Source organism: Exophiala aquamarina (genome assembly GCF_000709125.1).
Source record: "Exophiala aquamarina CBS 119918 chromosome Unknown aczIA-supercont1.5, whole genome shotgun sequence".
Lineage (NCBI taxonomy): Eukaryota > Fungi > Ascomycota > Eurotiomycetes > Chaetothyriales > Herpotrichiellaceae > Exophiala > Exophiala aquamarina.
This window is the reverse complement of record NW_013550583.1, coordinates 1728257-1750345: the sequence shown is the minus strand read 5'-3', so window position 1 is coordinate 1750345 and position 22089 is coordinate 1728257. Positions and strand designations below refer to the sequence as shown.

Below are 22089 nucleotides of genomic sequence, written 5' to 3'. Positions count from 1 at the left end.
GCAGTCCGCCGTTGCTACGAACTCGCAGACTGTTTTACCGTTGTTCACGAGCCTAAGGACGCATTTCATCTGTACTATATGTCCATAGCAGATACTCTCCGGATTCGGAGACTGTGGCCCACGGTCAAGAGCGAAAAAGTACTACAATTCCTGCTCTGGGGGACCATTGGCCTATGCACAACTTGCTATGGAAAGACAAGCACCGAACTCGCGGCAATATGCCTAACTTGTTTTACAAATCCACAGATCCAGAACATATATAGTGATGTCGGGACACGTACCTTGCTCATGACTTATCAAACGCGTTTGAAGGGACAACCCGTGGACATAGTTCCGATCAGCAACTTGCTGCGATTGGACAGCTGGCCTGAGTTTTTCGGGTCGTTACACCCTGCTATCAGATTGAGAGAAGCACAATTTTTGTTTTCACTAGCTCTACACCAAAAAAAGGAGCTCGGAATCAAATTTGGCCGCTGAAACACGCTTAGCCAGTATTTTCGACGACATCAGGCAGCAGATATATATGCATCGAGAACTATGTGGACTGCCGCAAGACCACATCTCCGGACACCGGGCACTTATCTCTAGCGCAGTGGGATTCCAATCGAAGTCGGCGGAAGAGTTGGAAAAGATACTCTTCTGGACTCATATGCGACAACCTGTTACCCTTTCTTGCAACACAACGTGCATATGCCAATCACCGTTTTTCGTGTGTCAATATTCCAACTTGTTAGTCAAGCAGGCCGAATGCTTGAGGTCTATGACACCACTTTCCAAAGTAAATTCTAGCAAGGACCAAGAATCTTTATCCATCTTCCTTTTTGCTATCTGCGCGTCTACCCTCATGGTGGATATCCCGAGGGATCTGCCATCCAACTATCTGACAAATTTGCGACTTAGAGGCAGTACAATCCAAGAAGCGGGCTCTGGGACCTATACGACTGTCAATCGTAATCTTGCAACTCAACTGGTGAAGGAATGGGTTGGGCAACGACCCACACGTCGAGATCGCTCTCGATCTCCCCCGCCTTCTATAATCCTAGAAGACCGACAAGGAGGCAGCGGCGTGGCCGGGGAGTACGTTAATGACGATGCATCGGTGAGCACCGATACACGATCAATCATCGTAAATTCTCGCAGGATCAACAGAAACCTGGCAGCGGGGAGATCAGCCGACCACGGCCGCCGCATGAGCAGAATAAATCACGCATTCTCTGACGCGATGTCCATATCTACAAATGAGAGTTGGGAATTCCACCGCGTTACCGGAATCCCAGGCGATCGAGGCTTCGATGACTAGTTGGTGTCAGAGGTCGAGGTTCCTCAGGTCGCCCAGGACCAGCAGTCTGGCGGAAGGAAGGGGAGACAGGAGGGAACAGGGAAGGGACAAAAGCAATATTTGATTCTTTTCCGCCGTAACGTCATTAGTGAGGGGGTATGTATGTAGTAAAGTAACAGCAACAGCAGCGGTGGTGCTTAAGCTACTAAGAGATATCACTTGGAGCGCTGAAAAGGACATCCCATCCCATCCTGTCCTATCAAAACCTTTCCCTTTCCTATTCCCGATCATATCCTGATTCCTATCCTGTGGCGTGTGGCCGATGGCATCATCATGAACCATGAGCCATGCAATGGCAAAATTCTTCCCCCGTGGCCAACGCCCTTAGCTCGTCTCTTCAAGCATTCCTTGTGCTTCCCTCGTCTTTTCTTCCTCTTTTTAGGCTCTGCTCTGGCTCTGGCTCTTCTCCCCTCTGTTCTCAGGAACCCAATTCGACCTTTTGCATAGATTCTGCTTTGCCCCTCCTCAGCTTTGGAACTGTCTGCGTCGTTCGTTCCCCGTTGTTGATTTGTTGGTGACTAGGAGAATGATGGTATTGTTGTTCCAGGATAAAGGGGGGCGTGGGGGTATATAAATGGGGAATGACGATGTTTTCTATCAACTCGTGGTATGGTTTGGGAACATATGGACGACGGTGTGAAAATCTCTTCGTATTGTGTCACTTGTGGGAAATTTTGGGTTGTTCTGGTGATGACGATATTGGTGCAGTAACGTTCTTGGTTCGATCCTAGGACGCCTGCATAGCAATGTAGTCTGTGAATCCCGTTGGTCCTTTAAACTTTAACCTATTGGAGATGTCCGCACGAGGCGATTTCTCCAGGATGAATATTGCTCTTCTAGGTCCTTCTCAAGTTTATCGGCATGCGGTTCCAGAAATTCGAGTTCTCGTCCGAGTTCCATGTGGAGTGGGGAACATGGTTCAAGTCTTGGATTCATGGTCGATCGACCGTCGACACAAATGACAGCCTTATTTGTCCATATGGGGTTGAATTGTGTACTTTTTCAACGCTTGCTGCCGCAGCACCAATTGGGACAAGGGGAAAGGGAGGGCAGAAATGACAGACGGGGGAGGAAACAGTAAACTCGTCACCACGATCATCATAACGTCCTTTCCTCCCAAGTAATTACTGACTCACCGTGCGTCTTGCTTTCCCGCCAGCTCCATTTCCACCAGGAGCGCCGTTACTCACAGAGCCTCCTGGTGTCGTCGTGGTCGCGCTCACATTTCCCATGACAGCGGCAGCAAGACTTGCCGCGGGTCCTGGAGGTCTTCCACCGCGCCTCGAAGTATGGCTGCCATCGCCTGCCTTGAGTGCCTCCTCGACATAGTATCCGAAGACGAAGCGGTAGAGGTCCCTCAACCATCCAAATCCGTACACACAATTGGTCATGCCCCTGACGGCACGGGCGACCTCGACAGCGTTTATTCTTCCACGTTCGCCGATTGTGCCTGCAACGCCGAGGTTACGGAAACCGGAATCGTTGGCAACAGCTTTGCGGTAGTTCTCCAGCACCGCGATCTGCCAGCTCTGGGTGCCAAAGGCATTGTCTGGTAGGTTCTTGACGAAGTTGGGCAAGGAGTTCAGGTTGGAGTCGGACGAGGCCCGCGTGTAGCCCCTGTTCGTCATGATGGCAGCTTTCACGAACAGGGTTTTTAGCAGGATCAACGTGGGGTCGTCGGAGGGTGTACGCACCGTGGAGACGGTTGTTGCGGACATCGGGTTGGGCCCACCCTCTGAGATGGCTGATGGTGGCCCGGACATGACGGATGCAGAAGATGCCCACCGGTGTCCTGGGTTAGCGGAGGTAGGTGCTGGAGGGACAGGATGAGGGGAGAAGGGGTTGTTGATTCGCATGGCCGAAGGTGTTAGATTGGTCCTTTGTGTCGGCATAGCTGCCGATGCTGCCGAGGTGTTGGACGAACTGGAGATGCGGGAGGCTTCTTCAGCGCCAAGGATGAGGATGTTGGGGATTGGTGCTTCGTCGGGTGAGATTGTGGTGATGGTGTCTTCGAAGATGGTCGTTGGTGTTTCTGGAAGCATTCGTGGATTGCCATTTTCGTCTAGGGGGACAAATCCGGATCTTTTTGCTTGATTGAAGGCCTGTGTGAAAGACGTTTGACTTGGTCTAGGTGTCCCTCTTTCTGGACGGATCTGAGTCCATCCTTCTCTGAAGAGGTCGCAAAGCTCCCAACACGCTTGAATTGCGGAGCCAAGGAGCTCTTCATCAGCCTTCTTTCCTTCTCGCCGATTTTGGCGCAAACTGAACAGCATTTCGGCGAGAGACCAGCAAGCTTTGAGTAAGGAGTCAGTTTCTTCTGCGGATTTGGCCTTTTGTTTCATCAGTCGATGGCACAGTGTGATGTAAAAGTCGAGAGTCCTCTCACGAAAAGCCTCGGGGAGACTCCTGTCGTGGGTATTGAAGAGATGATTGTTCAACTCAAAACTGACTCTCAACACCGAGTCAGCGGCTTCATTGTCGCGAACTCTTACTTCAAAGAGAGCGGCACAGAACTCTCGACAGAGGTCCAGCGTTGGTCTTGATGAGTTGTGGGAGTATGATCCGGTCAGGTGATCATCTCGAGTGTTGTAAAGATTTTGGCACAGCTTCCAGCAAGACTTCCAGGCCTGCTCCTGCATGTCCCCACGGCCGGAAAAGCTAAACATTCGTGTTCGATGGATATGACTTAGACTGGCCAAGGTGTTGCAGAGCGTCCAACACTCCGATAGCGCATTTCGAAGGGCGGCGATTTCAGCCTCGGCATTGCGAAGGAAGGTTTGTCTGACATTAGCTTCTTCTCTGGCATCCTCTGTGCTGGGATGGTCTGTGTCGTCGGTCTCTTCGATGCCTGTCTTCAATCAGCAAGTAGGAGAAGGCAAGGTAGGGAGGCGCTTACTAGCTAAACTAGAGCCAGGACGGCTTACAGGAGCGAAGTCCTGCCTCGTCTGAGCCCTGGGGGTGGTAGACCAATCATGCAGAGTGAGTGTAGGAAGCGAGGTTTGTAGAGGCGACGGAGGCATCGGTACTTCATTGGGCGGCTGATGTCCTGAAGTTAGCATAGTCAACTGGCGGTGGAGTTCTGACCGACCTTGGTATTCCTCTTCTCATCTGGGTTGGTGTCTTTCTCCGGTGGCGGGTCTTTCTTTACCGTGGTGACGGTGCTCACAGTGGCTTCAGATACCTTGGACTCGACTGAGCCAGCCCTTGCTCTTTCAACCTCCACCGACTCTTCTGACGACTCGTTCTCGGGGCTCTCTGGGGTCGAATCGAGCTTTTTATGTTCGACAGTAGGACCATGTGGCTGCGGGGCAGGCACGTCAGATGGGCATTACCAAGCTTCACCTCTGGTGGACTTACGAATTTTCCAAAACCCGTTGGGATGTGTATTACCGACTGTGGCTCGTTGTCTGTTTCGGTCTTATCGCGAAGACGTTGCTCCAGAGCGGGACCAATGTCAACCTGCCAGAGTTAAGCATAGAGAACAGGACAGACATTGGGATGGCATGGAATACCCTTAGTGCATTTGACAAGCGATGAGTCTCGTCTTTGGGGGGCGGATTGACGGATGAACTGCTTTCTTCATTGGGGTTTGTGACGTCGCCTGCCAGAGAGCCCTTTTCGGTACCGTCTTCCTCCTCTTCAACGGCGTCGTCAACGTCTTCGAACTGAGTGACGTCGGATGAGATGGGCGAAGGAGCAACTGGATCCTGAGGTGAGGTTATGTAGTTGGCAGGCGGAGCCCTGAGATGGCTGTTACTCGTCACACTGCTCCTCTCGAGAATGGACCTGGGGTTGTTAGCAACGGTGTCGGCGCGGATGGGGACGACCTAGCCCACATAGATGACCTCGACCCTATAGCACTGACATAGCGAGGCGAATCTGGAGAGAAGGCGGAGATGAGAGGGGTTGTAGATGGGCTGAGTCCCACAGAAGCCCGCACAGCCATCATGATCTTGCGCAAATGTTATCTGTCCTGCGGCACAATCGACCATCAAGGGAAGGGTCGATTGATGCCAACAGGAAAGATTGCGCTTGCCTCTCAGTGCGTCTGCGCACTCAGTGGACGGGGAGGATGACTATTGGGATACAAGTAGTCGGCAAGGCAGACTACGCTCCAAACGATCAATGAAATGGATGGATCACTTGAAGGTTGCGGCGATGGCAGCGGAGTCGCAGGAAATCGGCGAGAGTTTGTTGCGGCCAGCGAAACGGTCGCGTGCGGCAATGCAGGCTGGCACAGGGAGCGTCCTGAGCTTCTAGGATGGCCGTGAAGGAGGTGAGTGGGTGGGTGGGTTGGTGAGGAGGTTGGTGTCTCCGTCTGGGATGGAACAGTAACAACACACGCGCCCGGCCTACGGGTCAGTAAGCGTCGGGGTGCACATGCCCAATCGCTACTGACAGAAAGACCGAGCAAGGACGTGGTAGACAGTAATTGGAAGAGAAGAAAACGAGTCGATAGAATTCGCCGGTAAAGAGAGGCTCGAAGAATGAAGGGAGGGGGAAAGATTGAGAGGCAGAAGATAGCAGCAAATACACAGGACCTGATCCTGGTGCTGGTGGACGGTGGACGGTGGATGGAGAATGGAGAATGAGAATACTGCTAGTCTCCAGGAGGCCTGACGGCCTCTTCTGCCTGCATGCTGGCCAACAGACGCATGGCATGCGCGACAGCGAACTAGGATGGCAGAGGGCTTACCACTCATGGAGTCATGGGTTGGGAGGCATTGGAGAGGGAGAGTGCATGGATAGGCTGAACCAGTGCATCTGATTATTTTTCTCGGATGGGTTAGTATGTAGCGAGCGAGTCGGTGGCCCGTGTGAAAGAGGACATTACTCGTATGTGGGCAGAAAGTTTTCAGAAGTTACAGTAGACTCGCGCCGCGCCTAGCTTGTCAGCCAGGAGGTGTATATGTGATGCTAAGCTCGAGGACCGAAGGCCCGGCGGTTTCAGGATCGGCAGCGCGTCGAGCGAGACCGCTCAATGGTGGGATGGTGACAGGATGGTGGTGAGAAGCAAACGCACAGACGGTTAGTGGGGCTACGAGTTGGGCTGGAAATGAAGGGAAGCGAGGGATAGAGGGATAGAGGGATGGAGACATGGAGACATGGAGGGGGAGATAGTTGGGCTGGTAGATGGACTAGCGAGATACGAGACGGCACAGAGACGGTACAGCAAGGGAGCCGGAGAATTTGGGATCCATCAAAGAGAGGCAGCGAGAGGCAGAACGACCAAAGCGGTATCAAAGAGCCAGGGCCCGGCAGCAGAACCAGCAGCAGGCCCCTGGTCTGCCACGAGCTGGTGATCCGCCCTGGTCCCTCAATGGAGGGGAGCTTTAATTGTGATAGAACGACGAGCCAGGTGCATGGAGAGGGCAGAGGCTTGCCTAAGCGTGCAGAAGATCACGGGTCGAATCGACGAGGCGGGGGTGTGATAGGCGGAAGAGGAGAGTTAAGCGCCGACAATGAGGAAGAGAGGGTGCGGGAGGGAGAAGGGCTGAAGGATACCGAGCAGCTAGGACGAGTAGTACCTGGTGCGAAGTGGAAGAATAGCAGTGGCTCACTGGAGAATGGGACCGCCCTTTTCCACGAATAACATTGAGGGAAAAGACACGGCGTGCCAGAACCAGCTGCACGTAGGCGCCCGGGGAAAATAGAGCCATAGGACATGGGACATGGGGCTTGGCTAGGCGGACGAGTGGGGAGCTGGGAAGGAGGGAGGGAGAAGAAAGGGGACATGGGTTATGTAAGAAGGGACATGCCCTCGAGCCCGTTGCCAGACCGACCGACCAACCAAGACAAGGCCGGGGTGGCCTTGAGGGTTGACCGTATGAGCACCCACGAGGGGGACAGGATAAAGGCCAACTTCAGTGAGCAAGGTTGACTCGGACAGAAATCAAGAAATCAAGGAGGTGGTTACTTAGGTGGTTACTTAGATGTAGTGTCAACGGTAGTAGATACAGAGCATGTCCCCATGTAGAGGTTAAGGAGTTCCCGGCTATTCTTTACAGGTGCTAGTCCAGTACCGAGGGGTCGGCAAGGACACCGAGTCACTGACACCCGAACGAGGTACAAGATACGAGGTACAGCAGCGCTGCATGTCATGTCCATGCTGAACGACTAACTACCACGTCTGTACCTGCTAATAAAACATTCAAACAAGCATATCATCTGATAGTCAGTCACACATCTGCCCTCCCAGTGTGTCCTCGCATGTCATTCGTCAGCATCCAATCTCGTTCCATTCCATTCCATCATCCCCAGAATGCAACAAAGTCAAGTCTCCACCAACACCAGGCCAAAAAGAAGTCGTAAGCCCCCGGTCGATGGTCGCATGCTGGCTCAAGTTCTCCATACAGGATGGAGATATCCGTGACCTGCATCATCGGATTGTCATCTGCTTGGCCATCTGCCCGTTTTTGCCTACGCCGCCTTCCCTTGACGCTGCCGCGCTCATGCCTGCTTTCCGTTCGAACACCTTCCAAAACTTCAAGCTTTCATCCGCAGCTATGTCACGTTAGTACCTCGCTTGTAATCAAATCGCAATCATGTCCACTTACCAGCCGTTGCGAGCATTTGTCCGTCTGGGCTCAGACAGCTGTGAAGAACCCGCGACTCGTGTGCCGGAATCTCCACATTGCGCACCAACGTAGGATAGCTCCAGATGCTCAGTGAGTTATCTGGGAAGCCGCTGGAGCTCACCAACTCACGGTAGTGATTGCTCCACTTCAGACTCGTCACTTGTGATCCAGTGTCAATGCTGTTGATCCGAGCGCCTGTCGTCGTGTTCCAGAAGTGAATGTTTCGATCGTTGGATCCTCCACCAGTCGCCAGGAGGTTCAACTGCCAAGGGCACCAACTAAGAGCTTTGACGGCCGCTTTGTGATTCTTCTTCGCAAATTTCGGTGCGGCCAAGGAACGGGCGTCCCAGATGGTCACTAGGTTATCATTTCCGCCAGTAGCCAGTTGAGCGCCATCCGAGCGCCACTCTAATCCGCACACCTCGGATGTGTGCGACACAAGCTCCGCGATTTTGTGTTCCTGGACCCGGACGTCATGGTTGAACACCAACCCACTGCGTGCTCCAGTCGACAATGTGTGCTTGTTCCATCCCATCACACCCACACGAGTGTCATGTCCGAACATGCTTCGGAGCTTGGTGCCCTCTTCCACGTCCCAGATTTGAACCTCACCGGAGCCGAGACCAACGCCAACATATGCTCCATCCCCCGACCACTTGACACTGCTAATGTAGGTATCGGGTGATGTCTCCAAGAGACAACTGACTGTACCACTCTCGGCAGACCACACGTACACATTGCGTTCCAGACCAATTGCCACCTGGTTGCCAGAGCTCCAGTCGAGCAAGTTCAGATAGTAGTCATCGACAAGTCCAGGTGCGTCCAGCACCCGTTCAGGTGCCGACTGGATCCGTCGACGGAATTGAGCAGATTGAGTGTTGGCCTGCTTCAATGGACGATTGTATTGAGATCGGAGATCAATTGGCTTGGATGACTCAGGGGGTGCTGGCTTGAACTCCAGGATGCGTTGACTTGTCGAGATCCCACAAGCTGAGGCTAAGGAAGACTCGTATGCTGATGAATCAGAGTTGGGTCGCGCATATGATGAGCTGATGTTGTCATCCTCCAAACCAAGACTTTCCAACGCCGTGGTGATGTCCGCGTCCGCTCCTCGCGCAGAGATATCGAAGGCACTGGCGGCATTAGCAAGCACAGTCGAGCCATCGGCACCAGCAGTTCTTGGTCGAGTATTCTCATCCGATTTACCTGACCCGGTAGTGTTCAGACCTGTACTGGCGGTACGGTTGGGAATGAAACGGTCTGCAGTGTTGTGAGGGATTCTGATAGTAGTCTTGCCCACCCTTGATCTCAATGCGTTGTCCTTTCTTGACTTTTCTCTTGAGGGTGTGCTGGTCGATGCGGGCCCAGTTCCAGTCAGTGTCCACTCCGAGACACCTAGGTCGAGTTGCTTGGGAGACGTTCTTCCCTTGGCAATATTAGACTTGGGAGAATTGGCATAGGCGAATTTGGAAACTGATCGTGATACGGATCGAGCGAATAAGGTGGAGGTTTCGGATTTGTGAATAGATTGGTCCTTTCGGGGAGGAGTGAACGGAGAGGTTGAAGAGCCGTTGGTGGCTACACTTGTCGTTCTCGCTCTGGGAGATGGAGTGAGAGGCATGCGGCCACCAGCCGTCTTTGCTGAGAATAGCCCATGATGGCTCTTGAGAGGGGTGGATACAGAGGTGGTAGCCATGATAGATATGTGATGTGCTATTTAATGATCGAATGGACAATTCAATGTTTCGATCAGGGTCCTTTAATCCGAAATTCAATCAAGATCTCGGTGGTTAGTAATGTTGTCGATTAATGCATTCAGAACTTGTCGATGGAAGTCTGTGCTTGGAGTCTAGCAATCCAGTGATATCTCAAGAGTCTCAACTGAATGGATCCTGAGAAAAGCTATTGGTCGTATTGTTAGTATCTTATTCTCTGTCGCTGCAATTGTTGGATGATTGAATAACCGATCAAGGTGTAGGATTAATGCAAGGCAGCCAATGCAATCGGGGGGTCGATCGAATCTAGCGGATGCAAGTAAGATCTAGTGGACTGTATGCTATGCACATGCAAGTATGTATGAGGTAGAAGGTAGTTTGAAGGAGGTGGATGGAGCGGTATGTGGTAGGAAGAAAGGTTCGAAGCTGCTGGTTGAGTGACGCTGCTGAAATACTCTTTGTTTGGCTCCTGCCGTTGCTGGGCGACAAGTTTTGGCCTCGGCTCAGCTGCCTGTTCCTTGCACTTCGATACACGCCAAGCCGGCAGACGGAAAAATAATATTTAGCGCTAGGTACCCACCTAATCAGGCCTAGTCTCTGTTCTAACCCCCGGTCGTTCTCGCTTTCTTCAAACTCTTGGGTTCACTCCCCTTCAACCATCTCGACTGCCATGAAATCATCAAAAATCATCAATTAGCAATCGAGAAGACGCACATCTTATGTCTGGCCTTCGGGTAGCCTACTTTCCTGTCGATAGAGTCCTTGTGGATGGACCATTCTCCCTTCTCCCGCCCTCAAACTCCCGATCTCTTGCTCTTACAACTCTGACCTGGATCGTCGCCTAGGATGGCTCATCCTTCTACGCCCCTGCCTCAGCCGTCTATCACCAGTCTATTCCCTCCCAACGCAGCTGCCGCATGGGCAGGCATTGCGTCAAATAGATCAGCTCTCTCTGGTACCAGCACGCCGACTGGCTCGACTTATTTAATGCCTACCAGTCCTGCTAAGAACAGCCTTGGCCCCAAGGATGGAGTAACGCCCAAAATCTCCAAGACAACAGGCCAAAAACCTGCCTGCCTAGTCAATGCTTCAGTGACCTACTGTGGCAATGACCAGATCTATGCATTTGGTGGTTTCGATCAATTTACAGACGAAGTTTACAATCACGTGCTGAGGCTGAACTTGAAGACGCTAAATTGGGCGCTAGTCGACAATTATGGAGACATCCCTGGCGTACGCATGGGCCACTCAGCCTCGCTCTACGAAGGAGACAAGTTACTCGTGTACGGGGGTGAGAACGAACACAGAGAATATTTGTCTGATGTTGTCATCCTCAATCTCAAAGATCACCATTGGACCCAGCCTGATGTTCAAGGTCCCATCCCCAAAGGTCGAGCGCGACATGCCGCTGTAGTTTATGAAGACAAGCTCTTCGTCATCGGAGGCCTCACTGGCGAAGCGAACTATATTCTTGATGATATTTGTTATCTTGACCTGAAAACCTGGACGTGGTCAAAGACATGGAGTTTTGTACAAAGATTTGACCACAGTGCTTGGATCTGGGGCGGCCGGTTGTGGGTTCTTGGAGGCCTAGGAGCAGACATGGAGCGGCCGTCCGAGATCTGGTGGCTAGACCTTAAAGGTAGCCCTGCACTTTCCGACTCCGGACGGCAATTTTCTACTATGGGACGAGTTCCCTCGAGCAGGCAAGATCCATGGCAGCACCCTGGCAGAGCAGACCGCATCGACACGTATGCCGCAAACTCGGGCAGTGTACACATCCGATCCTCAAGAAGAGAGAAGCCAACAGCTCCAGGCGCCATCTCGTCCCTCAAATTTGTCTCTGGTCCACATGTCCCGCTGCAGTCGGCCGGCACTCACTTCCATGTGTGTTCCTCAGGCGCACTTCTGGACTTCGTTACTCCTTCTTCCACAATTCGTCACAATGAATGCAATTTATCATCGCTGGAGCTGGACTCTCTGAGATGGCAACGTTTGGTCGAGGGACCGGAACTCTTCCAACCAGGCTACAAATGGCATTATTGCACCATCAATGAAGATGGGACCAAGGTCTGGTTGCTTGGATCTTCGGCTGAAGAGTCCGCGGCAGCCAACCAAGAGCTGCAACTCAGCGAAATTCTAGCCGTCGATTTGCGGAGATATGGTCTTCTAGGGAGTGAAGACATGTCATCCTCTTCGGAGCAGTCTCGAATTCTAGCCACTGAACGCCAAACCCACTACAGTGGGCCCAGTGGAGTTGGAACAGCCCTCGGCTCAGATCTTGCTTTAATGTTCGATCAACCGCCAGAATCTAATAGCATGACGGACTTCACTATCACTGCAAACAATGAACCCATGGACTATGAGTCCACTATTTCAGATACAGACTCTCAAGCTCGATTCTCTCTCAATTCCACTGGCAGTCAAATTCTCCCTTCTGACACTTCCAATGTCAGCCAGGCGATCCATGTGCACAAGATGATTCTCCATGCGAGGTGGCCACATTTCAAGCGCCTCTATGCATCCAAGATGATCGAATACCAAACATCTCGCCTACACATCCCAGAACCATACTCTGTGGTCCGTGCATTCTTGTACTACCTGTATACAGACAGCATTGCTCCACATCCGGCCTTCTGTCGAGATCTCACCGATGTTGCTGGTATGCTTGTGATGGCGAACCTCTATGATATGCCAAAACTCCGTCTTCTATGCGTCAATCGCCTATCCCGGGAAATTGACATTGACCATGCAGCTGTAATCTGGGAGCGTGCAGGCCGGACCGATGAGGAATGGTTGAAAGCGCGAGCAGCAAGGTTCTGTCTGATGAACTGGGGTCGCATTGTTCGCACAGAGGGTTTTCGTAGCCTGAGTCGACAGAGTTTGATGGAACTGTGTGAAGTGGTTGACACGGAAGGCAGAGTGGTCGGCGGTGAGGAACTGGACGATGTCGCTGTTGACTCATTTGGCGTTGGTGGCAGTCGATATCGTCGCCGAAGCCATCGACCGAGTGAGGCAGCAGAAGAAACAGAAGGTGACGAAGAGGATGGGATGGATATGAATTGATGCCCATTTTCTGTTGATGATGGATCAGGGCGTCAACAAAGGTACAGAAACCCGAAAACCGTTGGGATTTGGAGGTTTATTGGCGAAATGCGACCGCGCTTCAATGTGCTTGATTGCTTGCTCAATTCTCTTTCCAAGAGATGGGGTCAGAATAGCTGGCATGGGACTCGGGAATACGAGCGAGAAACAAAGAGATGCGATACGAAAGAAAAGCATGTCGTGGGAATAGGTTGGAATGGGGGGCGTCGCAAAGCAAACACCGGAAGGGTTTCATTGATTTTAGGGTATGGGAATCAAAGGGGGAAGCAAGGAAGGGCAACGTGAATTTTTCCTAGTATGTACGTACGCGTCATTCAGTACCCCAGTGCATTCAGCATCTACAGATCGCGAAGGCGTCGTGGGGTGTCATTTTATGTTTTGTATGATTCGAAAAACAATGCGTACATTCCAGTTTGCGATTGCTCACTTGCTCTACGCATCGATTTATGTGAATCAAGTGAAATGCCCCGAGGCGAAGAAATAAAAAGAAAACTCGAGACCTTCAGTAGCCATGCAAGTTCGCGTCTGGCGTGATTTGCATCGAATGGCCGGCCTTGCTACCATGCGTTATCGTGGGATTGTCTACAGGCCACATCTAGGAATAAAAGGTATTCTCCGGGACCCAACACCCATGCAGCACCCGACTGACCGGTCGAGCACGAAGAACGACGAGAAATGCGTTCACATAGGGAGACCGAAAACATTACGCGCGGATGTCTACGGTGAGCTGTCAAGTTGGGGGAAAAGGGGGGGGACCATGTCTGCATTTTTTTCTCGTATGCATCGTAGTAGTGCCGGGGGCGCCGGGGGGAGGGGTGTAATGCTTTGGACAGAAGGCTTGAAAACTTGAAGAAATTAAGAAAAAGGAAAACCCCTGGTAGGATAGAGGGAACAGGGGACATAAGATTCTGTCTACTTTTCAGATGCCCATAGCACATCTTTCCGGGGCGGACTCGGTTGAGAGGTTGTCTTGTGGAAAAGAAACAACTTCCAACCTGTCGGTCCCACGGGAGACGAGATAAGCATCCATCGCAGACTTCATCAAAAACTGCACCGCACCGCACCGCACCACACTGCATTGTTTTTGGTCGTCCACACGCTTTCAAGACCGATTCGTTCTGCTCTCCTTTCTCGCTCGCTCTGATTCTCTACTCTCCTCACCCGCGCTATTCGAGTGTTTAACTGCTCTCTTACTGCTTTGGTCTGCTTGACTTCTTTGTTGGTTCCATTGTCTCACTACGACGGTCTCCAGTTTTCAAGCTTCAAATTGGTGCTTGGTCGTCGTCGATATTCGTCCGTTCCCCCGTGTTTGAATCCTTTTGGAACTTGGGTCTCGTCCCAAAAAAATAGAAGCGCTGTGCTGAGTCATTCCTGCTCTCCCAACTCCATCAGATCCCCGAGCCCCGGGTTCTTTCGGATAAGGAAGAATGCAAGGCAAAAAGTAAGATTTGGTTTTATGGAAATGCAAGGTGGTTCGTGTCGTTTCGTTTCGTATGGAGGATGCCAGAAGTAATGAAAATGAAGAGGGTGGATATTCTCAGTCAATCGGGAACTCCCAAGTTGTTCGTCGTTGAATACATTGGTCGTATATTCGTCCAACTTCCCGTTCAATGATGCGTTCCTTGGCGTTTGGTGAACTTTTGAGTTAGATATTGTGCGGATCATGAAAAGCGTCAAGACGTCGATGCATGCTCGAAGAAAAGCAATGAGCATAGCCTCCGATGGTGTCGTCAACAATGTTTGAGGGAGCAAGACGAGTGAAGGCTAGAGATGATACCGGAAAAGACTGTCTGCAGGTTGATGACTCGTTGCAAAAAGAATCAAGGGGTCAACGCAAAATCATGAATCAAGGAAAAAAGATAGAGAAAGAAAAAGACCACCGCTGATGGGGGTGGTACGATTGATGACGATGATTGAGATGACTTATGCCACAGCGGCTGAGGGCGCAGCTGCAACGGCAATATCCTGAGCATCTGCCGCTGGAGCTGGTGCGGCCACATCAGCAGCAGCAGTACCATTGGGCACAGCTGGGGCTATGCCATTTGCTTCAACGTTGGTACAGTCCTTGCTGATATGTCCTGGTTCTCTGCATTTGTAGCAGGTCTTTCCAGCTGCATTGAGAGGGCCCCCATTGGGAGCAGTACAGTCACGAGAGATGTGCCCCTGGTAGGATTTAGTGTTGAACAATCAAACTAGGACCACGAGCAGCTTACGAGTTTCCCACAAGCGTAGCATTTCATTGCTTGGGCTTGACAATCGCGAGCATAGTGGTTTGGACCGCCACACTTGTAGCATGTGGCTGCGCGGTTGTTGGTGACATTGTAGCCGCCGCGGTATGGAGCGAAGCCACCACGCCCAGCACCACGTGGAGGACCGCTCGGGTTTGGAGTTGGACAATTGCGAGCCAGATGGCCGATCAGGCCGCAGGAATAGCAGCGACCACCAGCGGGACCACCACTAATACGCAAGGTTGGACAGTCGGCTTGGACATGACCTAGACCCTGGCAATGATAGCATTGTTTTGCTGAAAGATATTAGTAAATATGGTAGAAACGAAGCAGAAGTAGAACGTACTCTCAGTAGTACGTGGTCGGGGGCACATGTTCGACTCGTGACCTGGTTGCTTGCAGTTGTAACACAGTCTCTCCGATGATGTACAGACCTCTGCGTAGTGGCCGACATTGCCACACTTGTAGCATGCGCGACGCGATAGAGACGACATCTTGATTTTTCTGTCGCAGCTGTTCGTTATTGCTAGCGCCAAAAAGTCAGACTATGCTTTGTGTGCTCATCTGCGATCGCGAGTTGAGACAGTAACGGGCGAGTGACAACGCCGATCTGAGATCATCGAGACCGGCTGGTCCAAACCGGAAGCAAGAAGGCGGGAGGGAACATATTACAAGGGGACAGATGTCTGATGGCATACCTGCTCAATTGGAGCCTCTTTCTATATCCTAAAGGCCCGCACCTGTGGCTGAAGGGTTAGCCGCCGACCCTGTGAAGCTGCGGATAGGTGCAGAGAGGGGGAATTTTGCAGAAGACAGAGGGGTATTAAGTGACGGTCAATGCACGCGGAGGTAGACTCACGAATGTCGCAACTTCCCACGCAACAACTTTCCAACGACTCTCAGCCTCCGAGAAACCGTGCGACTTGCTCAACTCCCTGCGGATAGAAAAGAAGGATGGTTGTTGAGATGGGGCGCAAGCAAAAAGCAGACGGTCTCCAGTCTGAGGGCCGCAAGGAAAAGCCAAGATCGGGCCCTGCCTGAAATTGGACTAGCGTCATCACGTGGATACTCTTCTGAAGCAGACCATTCCAGATTGGGCTAGGAGAAGTGGCGCTTGATGGGGGCCAAAGGGAGGAACGGATGGCATACGGAGTACAGAGCATATGTTTCAGTTCTGTTATGGCTGTGATGGGAGTGTCGTTGAGCTGACGCTGAGACAGACCACTGCAGTCGAGTAAAACACTGGGGTTCTCAGCACACCAGGGGACGCCTTGTGCGTGTGACGACTATCATAATCGAATTGGGGGTATGGTAGCGATAATATCTATCATGACTTCTCACAGCCTTCTCGCAGCCGTATGCAAATCGTCTTGGGACTGTCTGATGTGTAACCACCCATATATGAGCCCAGTAAGCACTAGAACCTTCGTAACCCTGTCTTCGTCGAACTATTCTCCCTTGCTTTTCTCAATCACTGCTGGTGCCCGGATCTCTCGTCCATGTAGGTATCCAAGGCCCTCACCACCCTAGGATAGTTAGCATCACGGCCATTGCAAACAGTAGACAAGCAACAGCACTTACATAGCTGATGAGTGGTGACACCTCAACGCCTGTCTCGCCTTCCTCGGATACCACTATAGCACCAGCAGCATGCAGCCACCGGGAACCCTGCTCCAGAATATCTTTTTTGCTGGTATCGGGATCGTCTTCGCCAGTACCACGAGCATTCTTCAACGGTGAGAACTCTTCCTTGCGTTCAACTTCCAAGCAGGCAAATTTGTCTAAACCGATGAGCGGGAACACGTCGAACACAAATTGCTCAAGCTTGATGCCATTGGGTTTCTCTGGTTTGATAGTCTCGCCCTTCTCGGGGTCCATGAACGGGATCTTCTTTCTAGCAACATGATGAGGGAGCATGTGAGCCCAGTCCTCGATACTTTCGAAGAATCGGAAGGAGTAGTAGTGATTGACAATGTTGGCGGCTCGGAACCTGAGCAAATCCGAGCTGTCCTTGGCTTCTGCCGTCTCCTTGTCAATCTCTGAATATTCTACCACATCGGGCTTTCCATTCTTTTGAACAATCAGACCAACCGGCTCGTTGGAGGCTCTCTTGCGGACAACTTTGGTGGCAATGTCAACATCCTTGGATGCAGCGAAGCCAATGAACACGGGATCCGCGACCTTCACCAAGCAATTGTCGACACAGTATGCCTGGACATGTTCAATTCCGCGCTTCCGCATGTCAGTCCGGGCTTCTGAAGTCAAAAGTGCTTGATAAATGCCGCCGTTGCCATCGGGAGCAACCGCAACTTTGGATTTGCTTTCCAGCAAAATCTTTCCTTCATTTGATATGCAAGGGAGCACTCCTTGCTCGAAAATGATGACATTTTCTCGCTGTAACCCGAAGTACTCGTGCTCCTTGAAGAATTTCTCTGTTGGCTTTCTTGTAGGGCCACTAGTCATGACGTACCACGGAATGACTGGCTCAGCTTCAGGGGAGCTCTGGGCTTGGGCCAATTCTTGTAACTTCTTGATTCGTTCCGCCTGAACCTGAAATAAGGACTTCCTGCTGGGCAGACCAATGTCGTAGCAGCCTTTCGGATCGGAGCTGCCCAGTCTCGTCCCTTGACCGCCTGCCATGAGCACCACTGCTACTTTGTTCTTGGAGATGTGGTCCAGACCAGCTTTGTACCAGCCATCCTTCTGTTCTTGATTGGCATCCAGCAGTGAAGCAGATGCGGATGCGGGAAGAGGTTCAAGGGATGGCGTCTCGTTGGATTCCTTGGGAGGGTGTAATGCTTTGTCTGCAAGGATGTTGATGCGGTGAGGATCGAAGGTGCAGAGTTGTTCAAACAGTGATGCTTTGCCTGCAGTGTCTAGTTCATCGTAGAATGCAAAAACATGCTCTTGGTTTTCTTTCTTATACTTCTCACGTAGAGACTTGACCTGATCAGTATCTGGCTCTTGCGGAGGGGCGCCTTTCTCTGGAGAGCTTAGGTGAAGCGTCTCCAGAGTCTTCTGGATCAAGCCGGCCATTCTAATGCAGTGCTAGAGACTTTGGATAGAGTCGTTGTCTTCTTCACGGCGGTGTGTCTTGGGCTTGGGAAGAAAAAGGGAGGAGCTGGGTAAGAAGAAGGGGCCGGAGACCGTCCCACTCTCTTTGGGAAAGGGTTGCAGTCTAAGGCCTCAGTCAAGGACGCAAACAAGAAGTCACTGAATTTCAGCCGGGATACGGAAGTGGCTCTAGCGCGGTGAGACGCGAGGGGCGAATTGAATCTCCTTCAGCCTCGTAGTGACGTATTCGACCTTATGATTGGGCCACTTTGGCCAAGGGCACCAATGATATTTTATCTGATACTGGTTCAGCCCAGCAGCCTGAGCTCCCATCTGTATGAGACAAGGCCGGGGCATCTTTACGTTGACTTTGTCACCAGCGACGCAGGAACCCTCTCCATGCTTTGTACATGAGGAGAGCGACAAGGCATGAGGCTGGACTGGCCATTTCAAAGTTCCTTGATTGTCACACTACTATGAGAGCAGGTGCTCTGTAACGTCATTCTTTCAAACCAATCAAAACCATTTCCTCCGGGACTTCATCTGTAGCTCTTCTCACGCCTTCGAGAGTCCCCATAACCCTCTCGGTCTCTTTCTGATCGGTGTTCACGTCGCCCACCATGTTTGCGATCTCTGTCTGAATCCCTGTGCTTGTCTTTGTTTGACGTATATGAGTGATGTCGTTCTTCATCCCTTCCTCGGCGGTCATAGCGATCGCGTCGAGGACTTGGGCTTCGACTTCGAGAACTCTGGGGTCCTTTTGTTCTCGGTGGACTGTTTCTTTCTCTGCGAATCTCGTCTTTGTCGAACACCATGCGATAGCCACGTCCACCAGACTGGCGTCCCTCTTGCTCACGGTAGTGCCTCTTCTTCTCGAGACTGGCAATACCCCCAAATCCTCCAGAATTTTTCGCCCTCTTTGAATTAGTGGCGTCTCTCCAGGTATCCGACAACTTCGACACACTCTGAGAGAAGTCCACATGAATACGATGATCATCAATGAGAACCCCCTGCATTTTGAAATAAGCCTGCTCACAGTCTTTTTGATGTTCGAATTCAATGAACGCGTATTGGAGGCTGTCGCCCGTCCGCTTATCCCTGATAACCTCACAGGATAATATCTTCCCAAATCGACTAAAGATTAACTCAAGGTCTTCATCATGTGTGACAGGGTTGAGTTTACAAACGAAGAGTACATTCTCCGGAGGCTTAACTTCAGCGAAAGGGAGATCGCCCACCATCTCAAGAGTCAAAGCCTGCGCACGAGCCTCCCTTTCTCTTCGAAGCTTTTCCATTGCCTCCTCGTCAACTTCTTGATCCAGCTCTTCATCGTCAGCAATCATAACCGTGGCAAGCTGAGCTTTCGTTGGAGCAGGACTGAAATCTGGAATAACCAAACCAGGTGGATCATCGTAGGGATCTTCAAGAACAACGGTGTGCCTGATACGGATATCTTTTAACGGTCTCCCACTCGAGGTGGTGAATGCTTCGTTGATCTTCTCAAGGGTGTCGAATCCTTCCACAACTGTACCGAAAGGGGCAGCCTTCCCATCGAGGAAGTCGATAGCATCACCAAGTGTGATGATAAACTGGCTGCCCGCAAGTCGTTCATCAGAATCCTTGGCTGAAGGCACTGTGGCCATACTGACCGTGCCACGTTCTGCATGTTTAACCTTAGGGTCAATCTCAGCAATAAAGCTTTTCTTTGCTGGCCCAGAGATCAAGCCCCAGATTGAACTACCACCATCACTATCAGGCGAGTCCGGGCCAAGAGGATCTCCAGTCTGGAATGAAAAATCCTTTTGCACGGTGTGGACTGGAGAATAGTTGTAGTATTTGACCTTGCATAGTTTTAGGAAGCTGTATTTGCTTGTGTTAGAAATAGTTGGACATTTGATATGACCCTAGGCTTACTTTTCACAGCATTTGGGTACGCTGTCCACGTGAAGATCTATCACAATCTCACCCAAAGACGTTTCGAGTAGGACGCTCATGTTGACAGTCTAATGACATGTCTTGTCGATACTTGTGTCTGTAAAAATCGAGGGCGGGGCGTCGTGAAGTAAGGGTCTTGCATGACAATAATGATCATGGGTCGGAAGAGGATCGGCTAACATTGGCATAACGCTAGAGGATGCATTTCACGACTCTGCATCCGGGAGATGAAATTGGGAGGATAAGAACCGGCAAGACCGACAAAATGATGTCGGCGCCCATTTGTCTGACAGGCACAAATTTACTCGTAAACGAGACTCGAGTGGCGAGTGGCACGTAGAGCACGCTAGAGCCATTAGTCCCGCACTAGTGGCGGCTTTAATCGGTGCCCATCCTTTGTCATCAGGTGATGGTGATGGAGAATAAATTCCGTGTCTGACTGGCGGCAAAGTCACACTCGCCTGCTCAACCTCCTGTGCTGCTTCTGTAGTCAGACGTGAAATTACTTTGCTTTTGTTTGACAAGCTTGAGATTCCCCTTTCGCGGCAACCTGCTGGAGTCCTGGCTGCTCGCAATCCTTCAGTCAACATTACAACAACATAAGTTGTGGCCTCTGTCGCGATCCCGGTCTCCCAGGAGCTAAGTGTGATGAAAAGTACACTTGCGGCAACGGACTCTTATTCGTACAGGTGAGTGCTCGAGCCTCTCTCCATGGTCAACGTGTCGAGACGGTGTGCACACACTGTTGGCAGTGATGCAAAGCAAAGCTATCACGATTCGCGACAAAGGCTGCTCGAGAGAGATAAAGTCTGCTCGCCCCTGCTACGCACTCACCCTCAAGACTGTTCGCTCTGGAAAGGTCATACAAAAATCCCCCGATTCTGTCACGAACCGTCTTCCTCATCACCTTCTTCCCGCTTCGATGGCAGGTCTAACCAACCATCCTTGGTTGGAATTGCGACCTCCTTTTCTTTCTCCACAATAGATCTAGCTGTATACATCACTCGTATTTGCAGTCTTCTTCGCGAGTCTACGGACTAGGAGCACGTGGCAATGCAGATAACCACTAAGGCATTCTTCCTCGTGCCAGAATTCGACCTCTGCGAGCAGGATTACTTTATTGATTGAAATTCTACTGAAGATACCTTATTCTGGATCCTAACAATCTCTCGTTTGGAGCTCCAGGGCCCTTGGGGTGTTTTGAACGACTTGAGATGCCCTAGCACCCGCAGTCCAAAGTGGACGTATTTTTCAATCACAAGACTCACTGTCCTTAGTTGGTGATTCAGCCAGTCTTACTGGGGCCTGATCTTGGCCACATTGCGCCTTTGTACCACTGCACATCAAAGTGGAATCTCGTTCTAATTTGTCAATATGTCGGAATATGAGAGCGTTGATGGATGGAGTTATTGCTGTTGACATCCTTGTGAAACCAAGGCACCCCTGCAATGTTCCGCAGCCTTTTTGCAGCTGACTGATCAGGGGTTGACCTTGCGCAGCTAAACAAGACCAGCTGGAACTATCAATGACTACTGGCCTTTCAGCGGGTGCTGACTGTCATGTGGACGTTGTCTCTGGCCCCGTCACTGCACGAAATAGTCTGCCGCCTTCGACAACCACCACTTGCAAACGAATGTCTCATGCACTCTGTGTGGACCATCCATGAGACCTTGCCACGTGAATGAGTATGTAGGGAAGGAAGAAACTAAAACGAAAATTGCAGCCCTCTTGTGTACGCCCGCAATGTCGGTCTGCAAAATATCACCCACCGCGACTAGCATATTCACCCAGGGTTGGTTGGTGAGAACTGAGATGCACAGCTTCTGTATTCTGAGGCCGATCCTTTTTCAGGGTGACCTCACAACTTGCGAGTTTGCTTGAAGTGGGCTGCATACACTCAGGTTGGAATCCAAGATCTACAACCAATCATGGGTGCAACACAGAGGTAGCAAACATCCTTAGTCTGGACCCATGACTGATATCAGTAAGGACCAACAGCACTCCAGGTTGCACATTAACAGAATGTTGCCTCCTGAGACGTGACGCCTTCACTTCTATGTATGCCTTCAAGGAGGGTGCAAGACCTCTTTCGTTTCCCCACACGGAACCTGTCGATGCTGCATTCAGCTCCAATG

General features: G+C 51.3%; 6 protein-coding genes across 6 annotated transcripts; 1 reads left to right on the top strand and 5 right to left on the bottom strand.

Annotated features, from left to right (window-relative positions):
• Positions 1-2463: 2463 nt before the first annotated feature.
• A1O9_07291 (uncharacterized protein) lies at positions 2464-4005 on the bottom strand (the record flags this gene model as incomplete). Its single annotated transcript, XM_013404237.1, has 1 exon — positions 2464-4005. One exon carries the CDS (start codon positions 4003-4005, stop codon positions 2464-2466), a length of 1542 nt encoding a protein of 513 aa, XP_013259691.1.
• Positions 4006-7718: 3713 nt separating this feature from the next.
• Positions 7719-9613, bottom strand: A1O9_07290 (cell division cycle 20, cofactor-APC complex; the record flags this gene model as incomplete). The annotated part of the gene is made up of 2 exons (XM_013404236.1): positions 7719-7843; positions 7897-9613. The coding sequence occupies 2 exons, from the start codon at positions 9611-9613 to the stop codon at positions 7719-7721; spliced, it is 1842 nt and encodes a 613-aa protein (XP_013259690.1).
• Positions 9614-10478: 865 nt separating this feature from the next.
• On the top strand, positions 10479-12698 carry A1O9_07289 (uncharacterized protein; the record flags this gene model as incomplete). The annotated part of the gene is made up of 1 exon (XM_013404235.1): positions 10479-12698. One exon carries the CDS (start codon positions 10479-10481, stop codon positions 12696-12698), a length of 2220 nt encoding a protein of 739 aa, XP_013259689.1.
• Positions 12699-14660: 1962 nt separating this feature from the next.
• Positions 14661-15459, bottom strand: A1O9_07288 (cellular nucleic acid-binding protein; the record flags this gene model as incomplete). The annotated part of the gene is made up of 3 exons (XM_013404234.1): positions 14661-14900; positions 14951-15261; positions 15312-15459. 3 exons carry the CDS (start codon positions 15457-15459, stop codon positions 14661-14663), a joined length of 699 nt encoding a protein of 232 aa, XP_013259688.1.
• A 954-nt stretch (positions 15460-16413) lies between these two features.
• On the bottom strand, positions 16414-18001 carry A1O9_07287 (UDP-N-acetylglucosamine pyrophosphorylase; the record flags this gene model as incomplete). The annotated part of the gene is made up of 2 exons (XM_013404233.1): positions 16414-16491; positions 16547-18001. 2 exons carry the CDS (start codon positions 17999-18001, stop codon positions 16414-16416), a joined length of 1533 nt encoding a protein of 510 aa, XP_013259687.1.
• Positions 18002-18518: 517 nt separating this feature from the next.
• A1O9_07286 (peptidylprolyl isomerase) lies at positions 18519-19662 on the bottom strand (the record flags this gene model as incomplete). The annotated part of the gene is made up of 2 exons (XM_013404232.1): positions 18519-18793; positions 18876-19662. 2 exons carry the CDS (start codon positions 19660-19662, stop codon positions 18519-18521), a joined length of 1062 nt encoding a protein of 353 aa, XP_013259686.1.
• Positions 19663-22089: the final 2427 nt, after the last annotated feature.